The sequence below is a fragment of the Oryctolagus cuniculus genome, chromosome 11 (genome assembly GCF_051225735.1).
Source record: "Oryctolagus cuniculus isolate XC-2025 breed Fujian yellow rabbit chromosome 11, ASM5122573v1, whole genome shotgun sequence".
Classification (NCBI taxonomy): Eukaryota; Metazoa; Chordata; class Mammalia; order Lagomorpha; family Leporidae; genus Oryctolagus; species Oryctolagus cuniculus.
In genome coordinates, this window is record NC_142877.1 from 13,181,772 (window position 1) to 13,195,075 (window position 13,304).

Here is a 13,304-nt window from a genome sequence, read left to right on the forward strand (position 1 = left end):
AGACTTAACATCGTAGCTTCCTCCACGGATGCGCGGCACTTTGGACATAAGACAAGCAATTCGTTCCATAAAACTAAACAGGTGACCGTTTGGGGGACGCTTGCTGTGGGCAGGACGCCCAGCTCCGCAGTGGGGATCCAGAGCAAGTCTCAGGCTCACAGGGCTCCGCCCCGGCCCCGCCCAGTCCCGCCCCGGCCCGCCCCGGCTCCGCCCACAGCGCCCCACGCCCGGCTCCGCCCCCCTCGGCGGCTTCCGGCGGAAGTCGCTTTCCCTCCCCGCCCCGCGCGAAGTGGCGGTGCCTGGCCTCGTACTTCCGGCCGCGGGACCCATCTGGGAGCGCCCCGAGCGGAGGTAGGTGGGCGCGCGGCGGCAGCCCGGGGGGCGAGGAGTTCCGGAGCCCGGGAGGCGCGACCCTGGCCAGGCCCTGCGCGCGGCCGTGTAGGGCGCGTCCGAGCTCCTGCCCTTCCCTGAGCCTCAGCTTCCCCGTGCCTGGGGTGTCCGGGGGTCTCCGGCGCCTGCCTGCGAGCCGGCTGCCCTCCGCTCGTTCACCTGGCGTTGACTGAGTACCTAGGACGTACCGGCACCAGGGCCTGGCCGCATCCCGCCGTGTAGGCGGGGTGGGGTGGGTGGTGACCACGTGAGCAAACAAGACCACGTCAGACGGTGGCAGTGCCACGAGGATGGGGGCGGGGGCCGGGGGAGGTGGAGCCCAGCAGAGGCCTGGGGACAGCAGGTGCCAAGAACGGACTTTGACGCTTGGCAGACGCCGAGACCACGGTGCGGGCGCGTTGCGGAGGGCAGAGGGGTCCCTGCCGGCCGTGCCCTGGGGTGGCCCCTGAGGGCGGGGTCTCCCCTCTGCCCTGAAGCCACCCCCTGGCTACCTGGTGGAGTCCAGGCTGTTGGGGCAGAGGAGGGAGCTGGGGACCAGCCGGGAGGCCAGTTGCAGGTCAGGAGGTGAAAGCAGTTGGGGCGTGGGCTGAGGGCCCGTGAAGAGAAGCAGAGGGGCCAGGAAATGTTGGCGGGGACCCGACGCAGGAGGTGAGAGACGAGACGAGCGAAAGAGCGGGAAGCAGGGAGTTAAGAGATGTTAGGCCAACTTAAGTCCTCGCTGTATTATTATTTGAAAGGCAGAGTTGGAGGGAGAGGTCTTCCACCCACTGGTCCACTCCTCAGATGGCCACAATGGCCAGGACTGGGCCAGTCTGAAGCCAAGAGCTTCTTCCAGGTCTCCCACGTGGGTGCAGGGGCCCACGGACTTGGGCCATCTTCTACTGCTCTCCCAGGCCACAGCAGAGAGCTGGATCGGAAGTGGAGCAGCCGGGACTCGAAACCAGTGCCCATATGGGATGCTGGTGTCACAGGTGCCGGCCCCAAGTTCTCTTGAGCAGGGCTGCTGAGCAGGTGGTTAGATACCCTGGTCTGAAACTTTCAGAAAAAGGACTGATGCAAAGAATGTAGCAGCCCTTGGCAAGTCCACTGGGTGGGGGGAGGCGGGCTGGGCGGAGCAACCAGGCTCCACCGCTCGGGCACCTCATTGTGCTGGTTGGCTGAAGGGGGAGGTGTCAGCAGAAAAAGACCCAGAAAGCAGAAGGAAGGCCGGTGAGTGGGCCGAGGCATCCAAAAGGCTTCTCTGGGAAGGGAAGGGGTGAGCTGTGTAAGATAGGAGAGGTGTGGGAGCAGGGTGGGTGGGCGGGCGGTGAGGGGGCCGGGCCAGCAGCAGGGGCCTCTGGGGACCAGGAAGAGAGGGGCCCCTACCGTGAGCCGGCGCCACGCGTGGTACCTGAGCCCAGTGACTCCCTTCCGGCTCCCTTTATGGCTGGAGGAGAGTCCAGAGATCCCACGGCAGGGTCACGCAGAGTGAGTGTCAGGATTCGATCCCAGGTCTCTGACTCCAAAGCCCCCACTTGGAAGCCCTGAGCTGTGTGGCCCATGTTAAGAGCTGCAGCAGTGCCCTGGCCCGACCCCGATGTGGCCACGGCTCCCAGCTCAGCCCCCTGGGGCTACTGAGGCCATGTAGGGAGTTTCTTTCCTGGAGAAGTAAGGCGTGAAAAAGCGCCCTGTCCTTGTCTTTCCTTAGCGTAAAATCAGGGTAGGGGAGACCAGGCCCCCGCAGTGTAGGCCTGAGGGGCGCTGGATGCATGCCTTGAACAAGGGCTGGGTGGTCTCCAAGGCCCTTCCAGCTGAGGCCGTGCGTCGTGCTTGTGGGCTAGGAGTGCGTGGACGTTGAGCAGCGCTTCGGTTGGCAGGTGGTCACGGGCACTTCCTCCTCCAGGTCTGGGGGGCAGGAGGGGATTTCAGCGGTGCAGGGATGGCCCTGGCGCGCCGGAGCAGGACCTGCAGCCAGTGCAGGAAACTGGTTCGCAGTGGCGGCCCTGGCTTGGGCAGGGGACAGTGCCGGGAAGAAAGCACCCGGCACCCGCCGCTGTAGGGCAGGCAGCGGTTCTCTACGGGGAGCAGTTCTGATCCCCAGGTAACAGGTGGCCGTGTCGGCAGACAGTTTTGGTTGTCGCAACCTGGGACTGAGAGGGGAGGGGTGCTGCTGTCATCAGGTGGGCAGAGGCCAGGGACACTGCCGAACACCCTCCAATGCGCCGGAGAGGGCGCCTACCCACCGAGAGGAGAAACCCAGTAGACACAGGTTCAAGGCCTGCACGGCCCGCTCTTGCCGCCGGGGAGTTGCAGGAGGGCAGAGCGAGCTCTGGAGGAGACGGCTCGGGCGTTTGGGGAGATGAGGGGCTTGCGTGGTGGAGGTGGAGGGCGGGACTGGAAGCTGGAGCTGGCAGGAGTTGCTGGGCTGAGTGAAGGAAGCAGGGATGCGAGCGAGGGCTCAGCCTGGGCAGGGGATGGGTGGTGGTGCTGCCTGCTGTGCTGGGCGTGGGCAGAGACCGGAGCGGCGGTGGAGGGAGGAGCCAGTTCTGGACACAGTGGACAGGAGCTGCCTGCTGTTAGACGCCCACGTGAAGAGGACGTCCTTGGGCTCACGGGGCGTCAGAGCTGGGCTTCACCTGGCACCTGGCAGCCTAGAGGAGGCGCCGCAGAGTGGGACTGCGCTGGTCGCGCAGGGCAGTGGCTTCAGCCCACCGAGTCTTGAGTCGTCGTCACTGCAGGTGTGTGGTAGCAGCGCCCTTATCCTGGAAAGGAACGCGGCTGATAAAGCTGCCTCCACCTCCTTGTCTGCAGCCCAGCGGTGCCCCAGCCGTAACCTGCAAGGCAAGGAGTTGACGATGGGGGAGCGTGCGTCTCGGTGTCTGCCTCCCCCGCGCCAGTGACGCAGCCGGGGCCTCCCCTCTCTGCCGCCCCTGGGCCTGGGACAGCCGCACGGGCAGGCTGGCACGGCCCTGCCGCGCTGGCGGCTCGAGGCCCCCAGTGCCCTTGCTGCCAGTGACGTGGATTCTCAGATAAGAACACGTGGTCCCATTTGAGTTCAGTCTCCCCTCGGCGTCCGCAGCAGCTGTCTTCTTGGACGCGTGTCTGCGTAGCAGGTAGATCTGTGCTGGGCTCGCGGTCACGCGGGAGGCGGAGTTAGTCCTGTGGAGGGCCTCTTGCTCGCCCTCCTCACGGGCATCAGGAGCAGGCCCCAGGCCCCTCTGCAGGTTCCCAGAGCTGCCCTAAGGAAACCCGTAACCCCGGCATCCTCGGGCCTCTGGCCAGAGGGCAAGTGATAACCCTGGGTACATAGTACAGAGCACAGAGCGGGCGGTACTGAGAGGGGGAGAGGACGGGGCGGGGTCTGCTGAGACTGTCCCCGAAGGCAGGTTGGGAAAGGGAGGGAGGAGGGGACGTTCTGGCGAAGTGGCAGGTGTGACTGTGCCCGGCCCAGTGCTCCTCCAGGCACAGACAGGTCCGCCCGGCCTCCGCACTCCTGGCAGGCTCTGGGCTCTCCTTAGGCTCGGCCGCACTGATAGGGAGGCAGGGAGTGGCTGAGCAGTCGGTGCAGGCCAGGGCAAGGTGGCTGTGGCCTTCCTGGCCCATGTTAACCCTTTAACACCAGATTGGTGCCTTGAGCGGCGCACGCACGTTCTGCTGCCGAGTGGAGAACTCAGGACGCCAGGTGGGCAGGAGGCTCGTGTGGACATGCTGCCCCTGTCTTCCTGAGGCTCAGCCTTGCCAGGGACACACGTGTCTCAAGCCACACTCTGCACACGTGCCGGGAAGGACAGAGCTGCGTGTCTCTCAGAGGGACAAGGTGGGGGACAGCCACCTTAGAGCAGACAGTAGGCCAGACCGAGGGGGGACTGGGGGGCTGAAGGGAGTGCGGTTCTTGGGGAGCAGGGCCGAGCCCGGTGTGTCTGGGGCCCTGGCCTTTGACCTAAGAGAAGGGCTTGCAGCAGCGTGGCGTGACGTGATCCGACCTGCGTTTCCGGGTCACTGAGGTGGCGGCCCGTGGGCTGGAGCTCCGTGAGTGCCTGTGCTGGCTCTGGGCTCCTGCGTGGAGCCAGACACGGGCCTGTGGTCACAGGACGCTCGGTCTCGGCCTCGCCTGCCCAGCTGCCTCTCTGTCTCCCCAGCAGCGGACCTGGGCACCCGAGAGCCCCGCCTCCCGTTGGCCATGGGAAGGGTCGGCTCGGGCCAGCAGCCCCGCAGTTGAGGACTGCCGGCTCCGCGGAGCGCAGGGAGCGCTCTGGCCATGAGCCGTCCTTGCTGAAAGCCGAGGTCCAGCTCAGGGCCCCGCTGTGGGCGCTCTCCACGAGAGGTGCTGTCCCCGCTGGCCCGAGCTGGGGTGCTGCGGCCTCCGCGGATGGGGAGGTGGGCCCTGGACGTGGCCTTTGTGTGGAAGGCAGTGCTGACGCTGGGGCTGGTCCTGCTCTACTACTGCTTCTCCATCGGCATCACCTTCTACAACAAATGGCTGACCAAGGTACCTGTGGGCCGGGAGGGCGCGGCGCAGCGCGGGCCGGGAGGCAGGGGGCCCTCCCCGTGTGCCAGAGCTGGGCCTCCCCTTCACATGTGCGGGTCAGTGGGAGATGTGGAGGGGTGAGCCGGGAACCTCGGGGGGCCGAGGCAGCAGCTTCCTACCGCCCGGCCGCCGGGCAGTCTGGGATTTCAGCTGATACAGCGCATTGGTGCACAGCGGCTCTTACCTGGCCAGAGGCTGAGGGGAGGGCCGAGCAGGTGGCTGGCAAGTGTGTTGAAGTGGTGGAAACTACAAGGTCAGGCCCCTGGGCTGCCCCTCCCGTGGGACCTCCAGAGGGAGGCCGACTGGGCCCCTCGCAGGCATGGCCCCCTCACCCGGCGGCCAGGTGGTGGTGGGGAGGGGCCGGGGCGGGGCAGGCTGTCTAAACCCGGCCTGGGCGTCTGCTTTGGGCCCGCGCAGAGCTTCCACTTCCCCCTCTTCATGACGATGCTGCACCTGGCCGTGATCTTCCTCTTCTCCGCCCTGTGCAGGGCGCTGGTTCAGTGCTCCAGCCACAGGGCCCGCGTGGTGCTCAGCTGGGCCGACTACCTCAGAAGAGTGGCTCCCACGGGTACGTGCCTGGGGTGGGGCGGGGCCTGAGAGGGCTGCGGGGGACCCTTCAGCCAAGAACCGGAGCGAGGCCCTCGTGCCCCTGCGTCCCCCTCGCTTCACCCTGCTCCTGCTGACCCCGTCTCCCACAGCCCCGGAGAGCCCCGCTGTGGTGTTGCCCTTGGGGCGCCCCTCGCCCTGAGCGCACGCTCTGGCCTGGAGCTGGAGTCCATGCAGGGCTGCGGTGGGGACCCGGAGGGCTCCCGGAGCCCAGGGGAGTGGGGCCTAACCAAGGCAGGGCGCTCAGGATTCCTGGGCCTGGGCCTTCAGGGCTGACCTGAGCGGGCTGGGGGTGCCTGGGGGCATCATGGGCCCAGGGGTCTGGGCGCTCTGAGAGGGAAGTGAAAGGGTATGAGGAGTATGAGGATGGGGGGGGGGGGCGGGAGAGGCGGAGGGAGAAGAGAGAAGTCCGCTCCTAGGGGACGGGGACCGGGAGATGAGAAGTGTTACAATGAAGTGAGACCCCACAGGCCGCAGCTCCAGGCACACCCGCTCCTGCCTGGCTGGGCAGACGTTAACCCTGGAGTTACTGGGTGGCAAGGAAGGCCTGGGGGCCTCCGAGCCGTGTCCAGGCTGAGTGTGGTGAGGGCGCTGTCTCCGCAGCCCTGGCGACGGCCCTGGACGTGGGCTTGTCCAACTGGAGCTTCCTCTACATCACCGTCTCACTGTGAGTGCCCGCCGCGCCCGCCGCCTCCACGCGCTCGGCTCCTCCCTGGCAGCCAGCAGCTCTGGAGAGGGGAAGTCGGGGGAGCTGAACCCGCCGCCAGGCAGCGCGGGAAACCAGAGCAGAGCAGGCAGGGTGGCGGTGGGGGGGCGGGCCGGGAAGGGGCGGGTGCGTGTGGCTGGGACCGGCAGTGGCACTCCCTGCTGTTGCTTAGCTTCAGAGCGCGCAGTCCTGCCCGCCTGTCCTTCTCCGCTCCCCTCATCCCTCCCACGGCCTGGACTCCGCTGAGGGCCGAGTCGGGGAGGGGACTCTGGGCTCAGTGTCGGCCTGCAGCCTCTGCTCCCTGGTGGCACTCAGGCCTCTCAGACAGTGCTGCCCGGAAGACGCAGGCCGGCTGCTTTTGATCTTTGTACCTAGGCTGCCCAGTGTCCCCCTCCTTTCCCTGCCCCGCCATGATTGCTCCGGGGCCTCTTCTGGGTGGGGGGTCTGAGCCGCAGGCGCCCGTGCTGCATTGTGGGTAATGTTCCCTTCCAGGTACACAATGACCAAATCCTCCGCTGTCCTCTTCATCTTGATCTTCTCTCTGATCTTCAAGCTGGAGGAGCTGGTGAGGCCCGCGCTGCTCTTCCCTCCTTCCTGCCCCTGCAGGTGCTCAGGGTAAAACGGGATCTGAGCACTGTGCGTGAGAGGAGCCGGGCCCAGCCCAGCAGTGACTCCCTTTCCGGAGAACGTGCCAGGCCCGGCAGGGTACCGAGCGAAGGGGAAGGCAGGAGGGTGTGGAGAGGTGGGGCCGCCTGGGGACTGCGGCAGAGCGCTGCAGCGTTCAGAGCTGGCCGGAAGGCTGGGGACACAGCCGCGGACCGGCAGCCGTGCGTGCGTGCGTGTGTGCGTGCGTGCATTGGGGGCTGTCTGGGACCCCTGGGTGGGGGTGAAGGACGCAGGGCCCCCAACTCTACCTGTGCCAAGCTCTTGCGCCTTGAGCGCCCGGGTCAGCTCGGCTGCTCCCTGCCCCCTAGCGCGCAGCCCTGGTCCTGGTGGTCCTGCTCATCGCCGGGGGCCTCTTCATGTTCACGTACAAGTCCACACAGTTCAACGTGGAGGGCTTCGCCCTGGTGCTGGGCGCCTCGTTCATCGGCGGCATTCGCTGGACCCTCACGCAGATGCTGCTGCAGAAGGCCGAGCTCGGTGAGCACGTGCCGCCGCCCCGGGGAGGGGCCCGGCGCGGGCCGGGTGGAGGCAGCGCGGGCCCGGCCTGACGGGGCCCATCTCCCCGCCCCACAGGCCTGCAGAACCCCATCGACACCATGTTCCACCTGCAGCCGCTCATGTTCCTGGGGCTCTTCCCTCTCTTTGCTGTGTTTGAAGGTACGCTGGGTCATCCGCTTCGGGGGCACCTTGGTAAGGCAGATCCAGCAAACAAAATGGCTGGGCTCCCACGTGAGAAATCCTAGCTAGCAAGTCTGTGCGGTGTAAACAAGGAGGTGGCCATGACAGTGACCTGCCCACCCCTGAGGGCACGTCAGGACTGTCATTGGAGCATACTGACTCACAGTTCTCCCACCGCTGCCCCGTTTGCAGCTGAGAAGCTGAGGTGTGGGAGTGAAGACAGCCTGCTCAAGCCTGGCCCCAGTGCTGACCTGTCACGGCTGAGGGCCAGGCAGGGGCAGGGCATGCTGGGAAATGGGCCCAGAGGTTCGGCGGTGCCCAGGGGTCCCGGCAGTGCAGAGGTGGGCTGGGGACGGGAGTGATCATCCCCGCCTCCCGACCACACCATCATCCTCCAGAGGAGGGGGGCAGGGAGGCGCCACCCACCTCTGGGCCTTCGGGCTTGGGCTTTGTCCTGTCTGTCTCTCTGTCCTTCTGCCCTTGGGGGCCTTACAGAAAGCTCTGAGCCACACCTGTGTAGGCTGCAGGTGGCACGAGCCTCCCCGGGAAGGTTATTCTGCCGCCTGTTGTCCGGGAAACTTCCGTTCAGAGCCTCGTTTTTTTCCTTCTTAAAATCTCCGCCTTCCTTCCCTCTGCCCCCTTGGCGCCAGCGCCGCACTCGCTCCCTCGCTGGGTGTTTATGCCATTCCCCGTCCCTGCAAACCCACGGCCAAAAGCCCCCGGTCGTCGTCACTTAGCAAAGCTGCATGGATTTAGCTCCTTTAATCTTTTCTGGTAAATTAATCCCCCGAGCGCCTGCATGACTTACGTCGCTCTCCCCCGAACTGCGCCTTTGCAGCACTGCCGAGCCCCGCGCAGACGAGTGCCCTGCCCTGGGGGGGCTGGGGGGGCTGGGGGGCCGGCACTCTGGTTTCCGCAGCTTCCCTCCCCCACCCTGCGGCCCGCTGCTACGCTTGTGCTGAGTTGGGGCTGACCTTGCCCCTGCTGAGACCCCACGGGGACCATTCACTCGGGACAGTGCTGGAGGGGCCGTGGCTGTCCCTGAAGTGGTTTGTGTGTGCGTCTGCAGCGAGGGCCCCGGTCCTTGTCGCCTCCTTATGTGTTCATGTGTTTTCTTTTTTTTTTTTTTTTTTTTTTTTTTTTTTTTTTTTTAATTTTAATTTTTATTTTTTTTGACAGGCAGAGTGGACAGTGAGAGAGAGAGACAGAGAGAAAGGTCTTCCTTTGCCGTTGGTTCACCCTCCAATGGCCGCCGCGGCCAGCGCGCTGCGGCCGGCGCACCACGCTGATCCGATGGCAGGAGCCAGGAGCCAGGTGCTTTTCCTGGTCTCCCATGGGGTGCAGGGCCCAAGCACCTGGGCCATCCTCCACTGCACTCCCGGGCCACAGCAGAGAGCTGGCCTGGAAGAGGGGCAACCGGGACAGAATCCGGCGCCCCGACCGGGACTAGAACCCGGTGTGCCGGCGCCACTAGGCGGAGGATTAGCCTAGTGAGCCGCGGCGCCGGCCTCATGTGTTTTCTTTTGAAGAAGTGGTTGGCAGGTTACACTGCTCCTTAGAGCCACAACCCGGTCTACACCCGGTCCATTCCCTTTATCAGTAGGGAGACCAAAGGTCCAGTCCCCCAGCTCTGTCCCACCAGGATCTAGCCTAAAGTGGAGATGTACAGGGTTCACTGGTTGGTGGGACCAAGGGATGAGCCTCGTGGGCCGGCACTTCCCAGCTCTCCTGGGTCCCTCCGGCCTCACGGCTGCAAGGACCACACGCCGTCCCCGACCCCTCCACGCCAGGAGGTGAACACGAGGGGACTGCACGGGGCTTGTAAGGAGATGGAGTTAAAGATAACTTCGTTTTGGTGCCCAGAAGCCCCGTTGGCATCGCATGTGTAGTTTGTCCGTGATACACGTTTTCCTTGAGGCTTCTGAAGCCCGGCCGAGGCCCAGCAGGTGGATGTGGCAGAGGAGCAGGGCGCGGCCTTCTCGGTCTGTGCCGGGCAGCCTGGGGCTCAGGCGCTCGCTGCCTCAGTGCCTGGTTTACATGGCCCGGGGCGCGCTGGCAGCCTCTGCTGCTGCCTGGTGTCGCCAGGTCTCTGGCCCTCACTGTTTCCCAGGGCCTCAGACATCAGCAGGTGCTCAGACGGCACCCCCGAACCCAGCCTCCCCCTCTCTCCCATTGCTTCCAGGTCTCCATTTGTCCACATCTGAGAAAATCTTCCGTTTCCAGGACACAGGGCTGCTCCTGCGGGTACTTGGGAGCCTCTTGCTTGGCGGGATTCTCGCCTTTGGCTTGGGTTTCTCTGAGTTCCTCCTGGTTTCCAGAACCTCCAGCCTCACCCTCTCCATCGCCGGCATCTTTAAGGTACAGACCTGGAGGTGACCCCGTGCGGTAGTACGGGGAGCCCCAGAGGGGCTTCCTCCTGCAGCTTCCACCCCAGCTCCTGTACCGCGGGTCTGCAGAGAAGAGGAGGGGGCCACTTGGGTGCTGGGTACGCAGCTCTGAGTGGGACGGAGATGGGGAGGCAGCAGGAGCAGCCACCCCCACGGGGGGTGTTCAGCAAGGGGCTCCCCCCCATGGCTGACTCCGAGGCCTGGCGTGCCCCTTCTGGTCATGTAGCAGTGGCCTGGAGCCATCAGTGGAAGAGGCCCAGCATGCACTCAGTCCGTAGAGTTCCATGATCGATTGGTGATGCCTGCCCAAGGCACAGCAAGGCAGAGTTGATTTATGAGGGAGTGCCCTGTGTGGCCAGTCTCTCCTTGACCGCTGCTCAACTCCACCCGCCCTGCCTCTCTCCCCCCACTCCTCCCCACTTCTCCCTTTTCCTCCCTGCCCCCACCCCCGCCACTTCTCCAGTCCTCCGTGCTCAGGGCCCGAGCCCAGGCTGCAGCCGAAATGCTGGGCTCCTGAGGGTCTTCCAGGAGAGCTGCCAGCCAGGGGCGGGGGCCGCTGGGGTTCTCTGCAGGCGGTTTGTGAGGGACCTGGCGTGATGCCGCACTGGACAGGGGAGCCCTCAGCACCCTCACTCCCGCGGCCCTGGTCTGCGCTGGACCCACTCTGCTCCGGCCCCTTCTGGTTTGCCTCTTTTATAACTGACAGGCAGAATTCTGCAGAAAGCACCTCTGTGTTGCATCTCAGAGCAGGAAGGAGGCCGGCGGGAGGGCACTGCAGGCGGCCTGGGCCCTGCCCCCGCCCTGCCCAGGGCACGCGCTCATCCCCTCCCTCCCTCCCTGCCCCAGGAAGTCTGCACTCTGCTGCTGGCAGCTCACCTGCTGGGCGACCAGATCAGCCTGGTGAACTGGCTGGGCTTCGCCCTCTGCCTCTCGGGGATTTGCCTGCACGTGGCCCTCAAAGCGCTCCACTCACCAGGTACGCAGAGCCCCTCCCAGAGGCCCCCGCCTGGGCTCCTAGTGCCTCCAAGTTCCCCTCGACCCTGCCCCAGCCCTGCCAGCGAGAGCCAGGTGGCTCTGGACTTGCCCAGGAGCTGCGTGCCCTGCACTGCCTGTCCCCAAGATTCAGAAAGTAGGCCTGGCCATGCTGCCGCCGCTGCACCTCTGGGGCCTGCTTGGCTCTGCACGCGCCGCAGCCGTGGTCTCTCATCGCAGGTGACCCCGGCCCCAAGCCCCTGAAAGCGCAGGGCTCCAGCCCCGACCTGGAGCTGCTGCTGCAGAGCGGCCAGCAGGAGGACGACGACAATGAGGACGACGACTTGGCGCAGGCGCGGCAGTGAGCCGGGCAGCGGCACGGAAGCACAGCTGTGGGCCCGGCCGCCCTTGGCAGCGGTTGGAAGCGTGGATCAGGAGCCACAGGTGTGGCGAGGGGCCTGTAGCTCCCACCCTGCCCTCCGGATTCAGCGGGAGGAACGAGCGGGCCGGCCTCGGCTGCTGGCCGGGCTCTGGCGGCCAGGACCATTCGGAGGCATCACAGCTCTCCGAGGGGCGCGCGGGGGCTGGGGCCTCCTCACCTGGACGGCCTTTCTCACGCTGCAGTGGCCACGTTGTGTGCCTGGAGGAGTGGGATCAGGGAGATACTGTGGGCCGGGCCTCTCCGCTCCCTCCCCTGCCTGAGGCCTTCGCCCAGTGCGGGCCACGAACTAGGCTTCCCATGTCCGCGTGTGCGCCTCGGGGCCCTCTGTGGGCACCACCACGCCCGGCAGGCAGGAAGTGGGTGTTTGCTGGGTGCCGGGCCTCGCAGTCCTGACGCGTTCTCACAGCCTGGGTTTGAGTCCTAGCTCTGTGACCTTAAGCGAAGCACCTGCAGCTCTGTGCTGTAGTTTTCGCATTTGTGAAATGGGGACAGTAATGTCTCAGAGTCGTTCTGAAGATTAAGGGAGTCAATATTGCTAACAGTTATTTTTAATTATCTTTATTTTAAAAATCATTTCAACAACCAAGGAACCAAGATCCAAAAGGTTAAAAAAACAAAACAAAAACTCCTTAATGTGTAGTGGAGGAACCAGCACTGTGGTGCAGTGGGCGAAGCAGCCGCACAGCGCCTGCATCCTGTATGGGCACTGATTGGGGTCCCAGCTGCTCCACTTCCGTTCCCACTTCCTGCCGATGCACCTGGGAAAGCAGTGGAAAATGGCCCAAGTGCTTGGGCACCTGCACCATGTGGGAGACCCTGAAGAAGCTCCTGGCTTTGAATCAGCCCAGATCTGGCCATCTGGGGAGTGAACCAGCGGTTGGAGCTTCTCTGTAACTCTGCCTTTCAATAAATACATCTTTAAAAAACAACAACAACAAAACCTGTGGTGGAATGAGGATCCACGGTCAGGCTGTGTGCGCCACATATCCATGGCCGTCACCAGCTGCTTCCTGGGAGGGTCTGGGAGCCCCAGGGGCACCTGCCACTCACCGACCTGGATGAGGCCTGTGCTGCTGTGCACTGCAGTTCCCTCTCCAAAGTAGGGCCGGGAGCTCCAGGCCCTGGCCCTGGCGCTGTGGTCCTGCGCCTGTCCTGCCTGGGGTGGAGGTAGAGGGGTTGGGGTCTGAGGCTCCAGGGGCACAAGCGCTTCCATGCACTCACAGCAGGTGGCGCCATTGCCCCACACTGCGGCTCCCAGAGCCCAGCCGGCCCGAGCACTCTTCATCCCAGCAGAAAGGGTTCTTGGAAGGGGCCAGGGTGGGGCTTGGAAAGCTACTCCGACTGGGTGGAGCCACTGACGTTCCTTCAATTACCCCGACAAGGGCTCCAGTCCTTGGGAAACATCCGCAAAGTTCCTGTGGAGGGCCAGCTAGTCATGGTCTCTGGGGACATTCAGCATCTGTCGCGACTACTTGCTCCGCCCTCGTGGTTTGAAAGAAGCCGCAGACCACACAGAAACAAGCACAGGCCCTGTTGCAGAGGTGGGACCCAGCTCCGGTTGACTGACTCACACTCCTGGGCTTACCAGCCAGGGAGGCTGAGCCCCAGGGGGCCAGCGACTGGCCTCTGCCCTTGGGGGGAGTAGAACCGAGAGCCACCTCCAGGCCCAGTTCCCAGCGCACTGGAGCAGGCAGAGGTGTGGCACCTAGGGCTCTCCACGGGGTGCCTTCTCTGCACCGGCACCTCTGTCCACCTTGGGTTCTGCAGGCCCAGAGGCCAGGATCAGAGGAAGCCCCTGCTCCCGATGGGCAAGGTCGTGGGGAGAGTCGGCCAGGAGAGCAGAGGGCACTTGCCAGGGCCCACTGGCTCAGGTGGCTGGGGGCGCCCTGCGCGTCTCCACCGACCCCTCCCCAGCACAGGGAGCCAGCGCTGCCGTCTGGTGCAGTAATT

At 65.0% G+C, this 13,304-nt stretch overlaps 1 protein-coding gene across 15 annotated transcripts; it reads left to right on the forward strand.

Moving 5' to 3' along the window:
• Positions 1–214: 214 nt before the first annotated feature.
• Positions 215–12,294, forward strand: SLC35H1 (solute carrier family 35 member H1). Of its 15 annotated transcripts, none has more exons than XR_016215803.1 (11): positions 215–351; positions 4,509–4,858; positions 5,035–5,150; positions 5,386–5,465; positions 6,107–6,170; positions 6,702–6,774; positions 7,184–7,352; positions 7,449–7,532; positions 9,777–9,911; positions 10,787–10,916; positions 11,153–12,294. XR_016215803.1 is itself a non-coding variant. In XM_089307083.1 (11 exons), the coding sequence occupies exons 2-11, from the start codon at positions 4,739–4,741 to the stop codon at positions 11,275–11,277; spliced, it is 1,137 nt and encodes a 378-aa protein (XP_089163209.1). In that variant the 5' UTR covers positions 215–351; positions 4,509–4,738; the 3' UTR covers positions 11,278–12,294. The 15 variants fall into 15 exon arrangements, 12 of the variants coding, with proteins under 12 accessions (XP_089163209.1, XP_089163212.1, XP_089163208.1 ...); XR_016215802.1 differs by having other exon boundaries at positions 5,072–5,150; positions 6,107–6,297; XM_089307083.1 differs by having other exon boundaries at positions 9,736–9,911.
• Positions 12,295–13,304: the final 1,010 nt, after the last annotated feature.

Bases quoted from the DNA above. Each gene is read 5' to 3' on its own strand.
- SLC35H1 (XM_089307082.1), top strand. From the start codon at position 4,739: ATGGGGAGGTGGGCCCTGGACGTGGCCTTTGTGTGGAAGGCAGTGCTG. The intron at 6,775-7,183 runs GTGAGGCCCGCG...CCTGCCCCCTAG, and splicing joins TCTTCAAGCTGGAGGAGCTG to CGCGCAGCCCTGGTCCTGGT. The intron at 10,917-11,152 runs GTACGCAGAGCC...CTCTCATCGCAG, and splicing joins CAAAGCGCTCCACTCACCAG to GTGACCCCGGCCCCAAGCCC.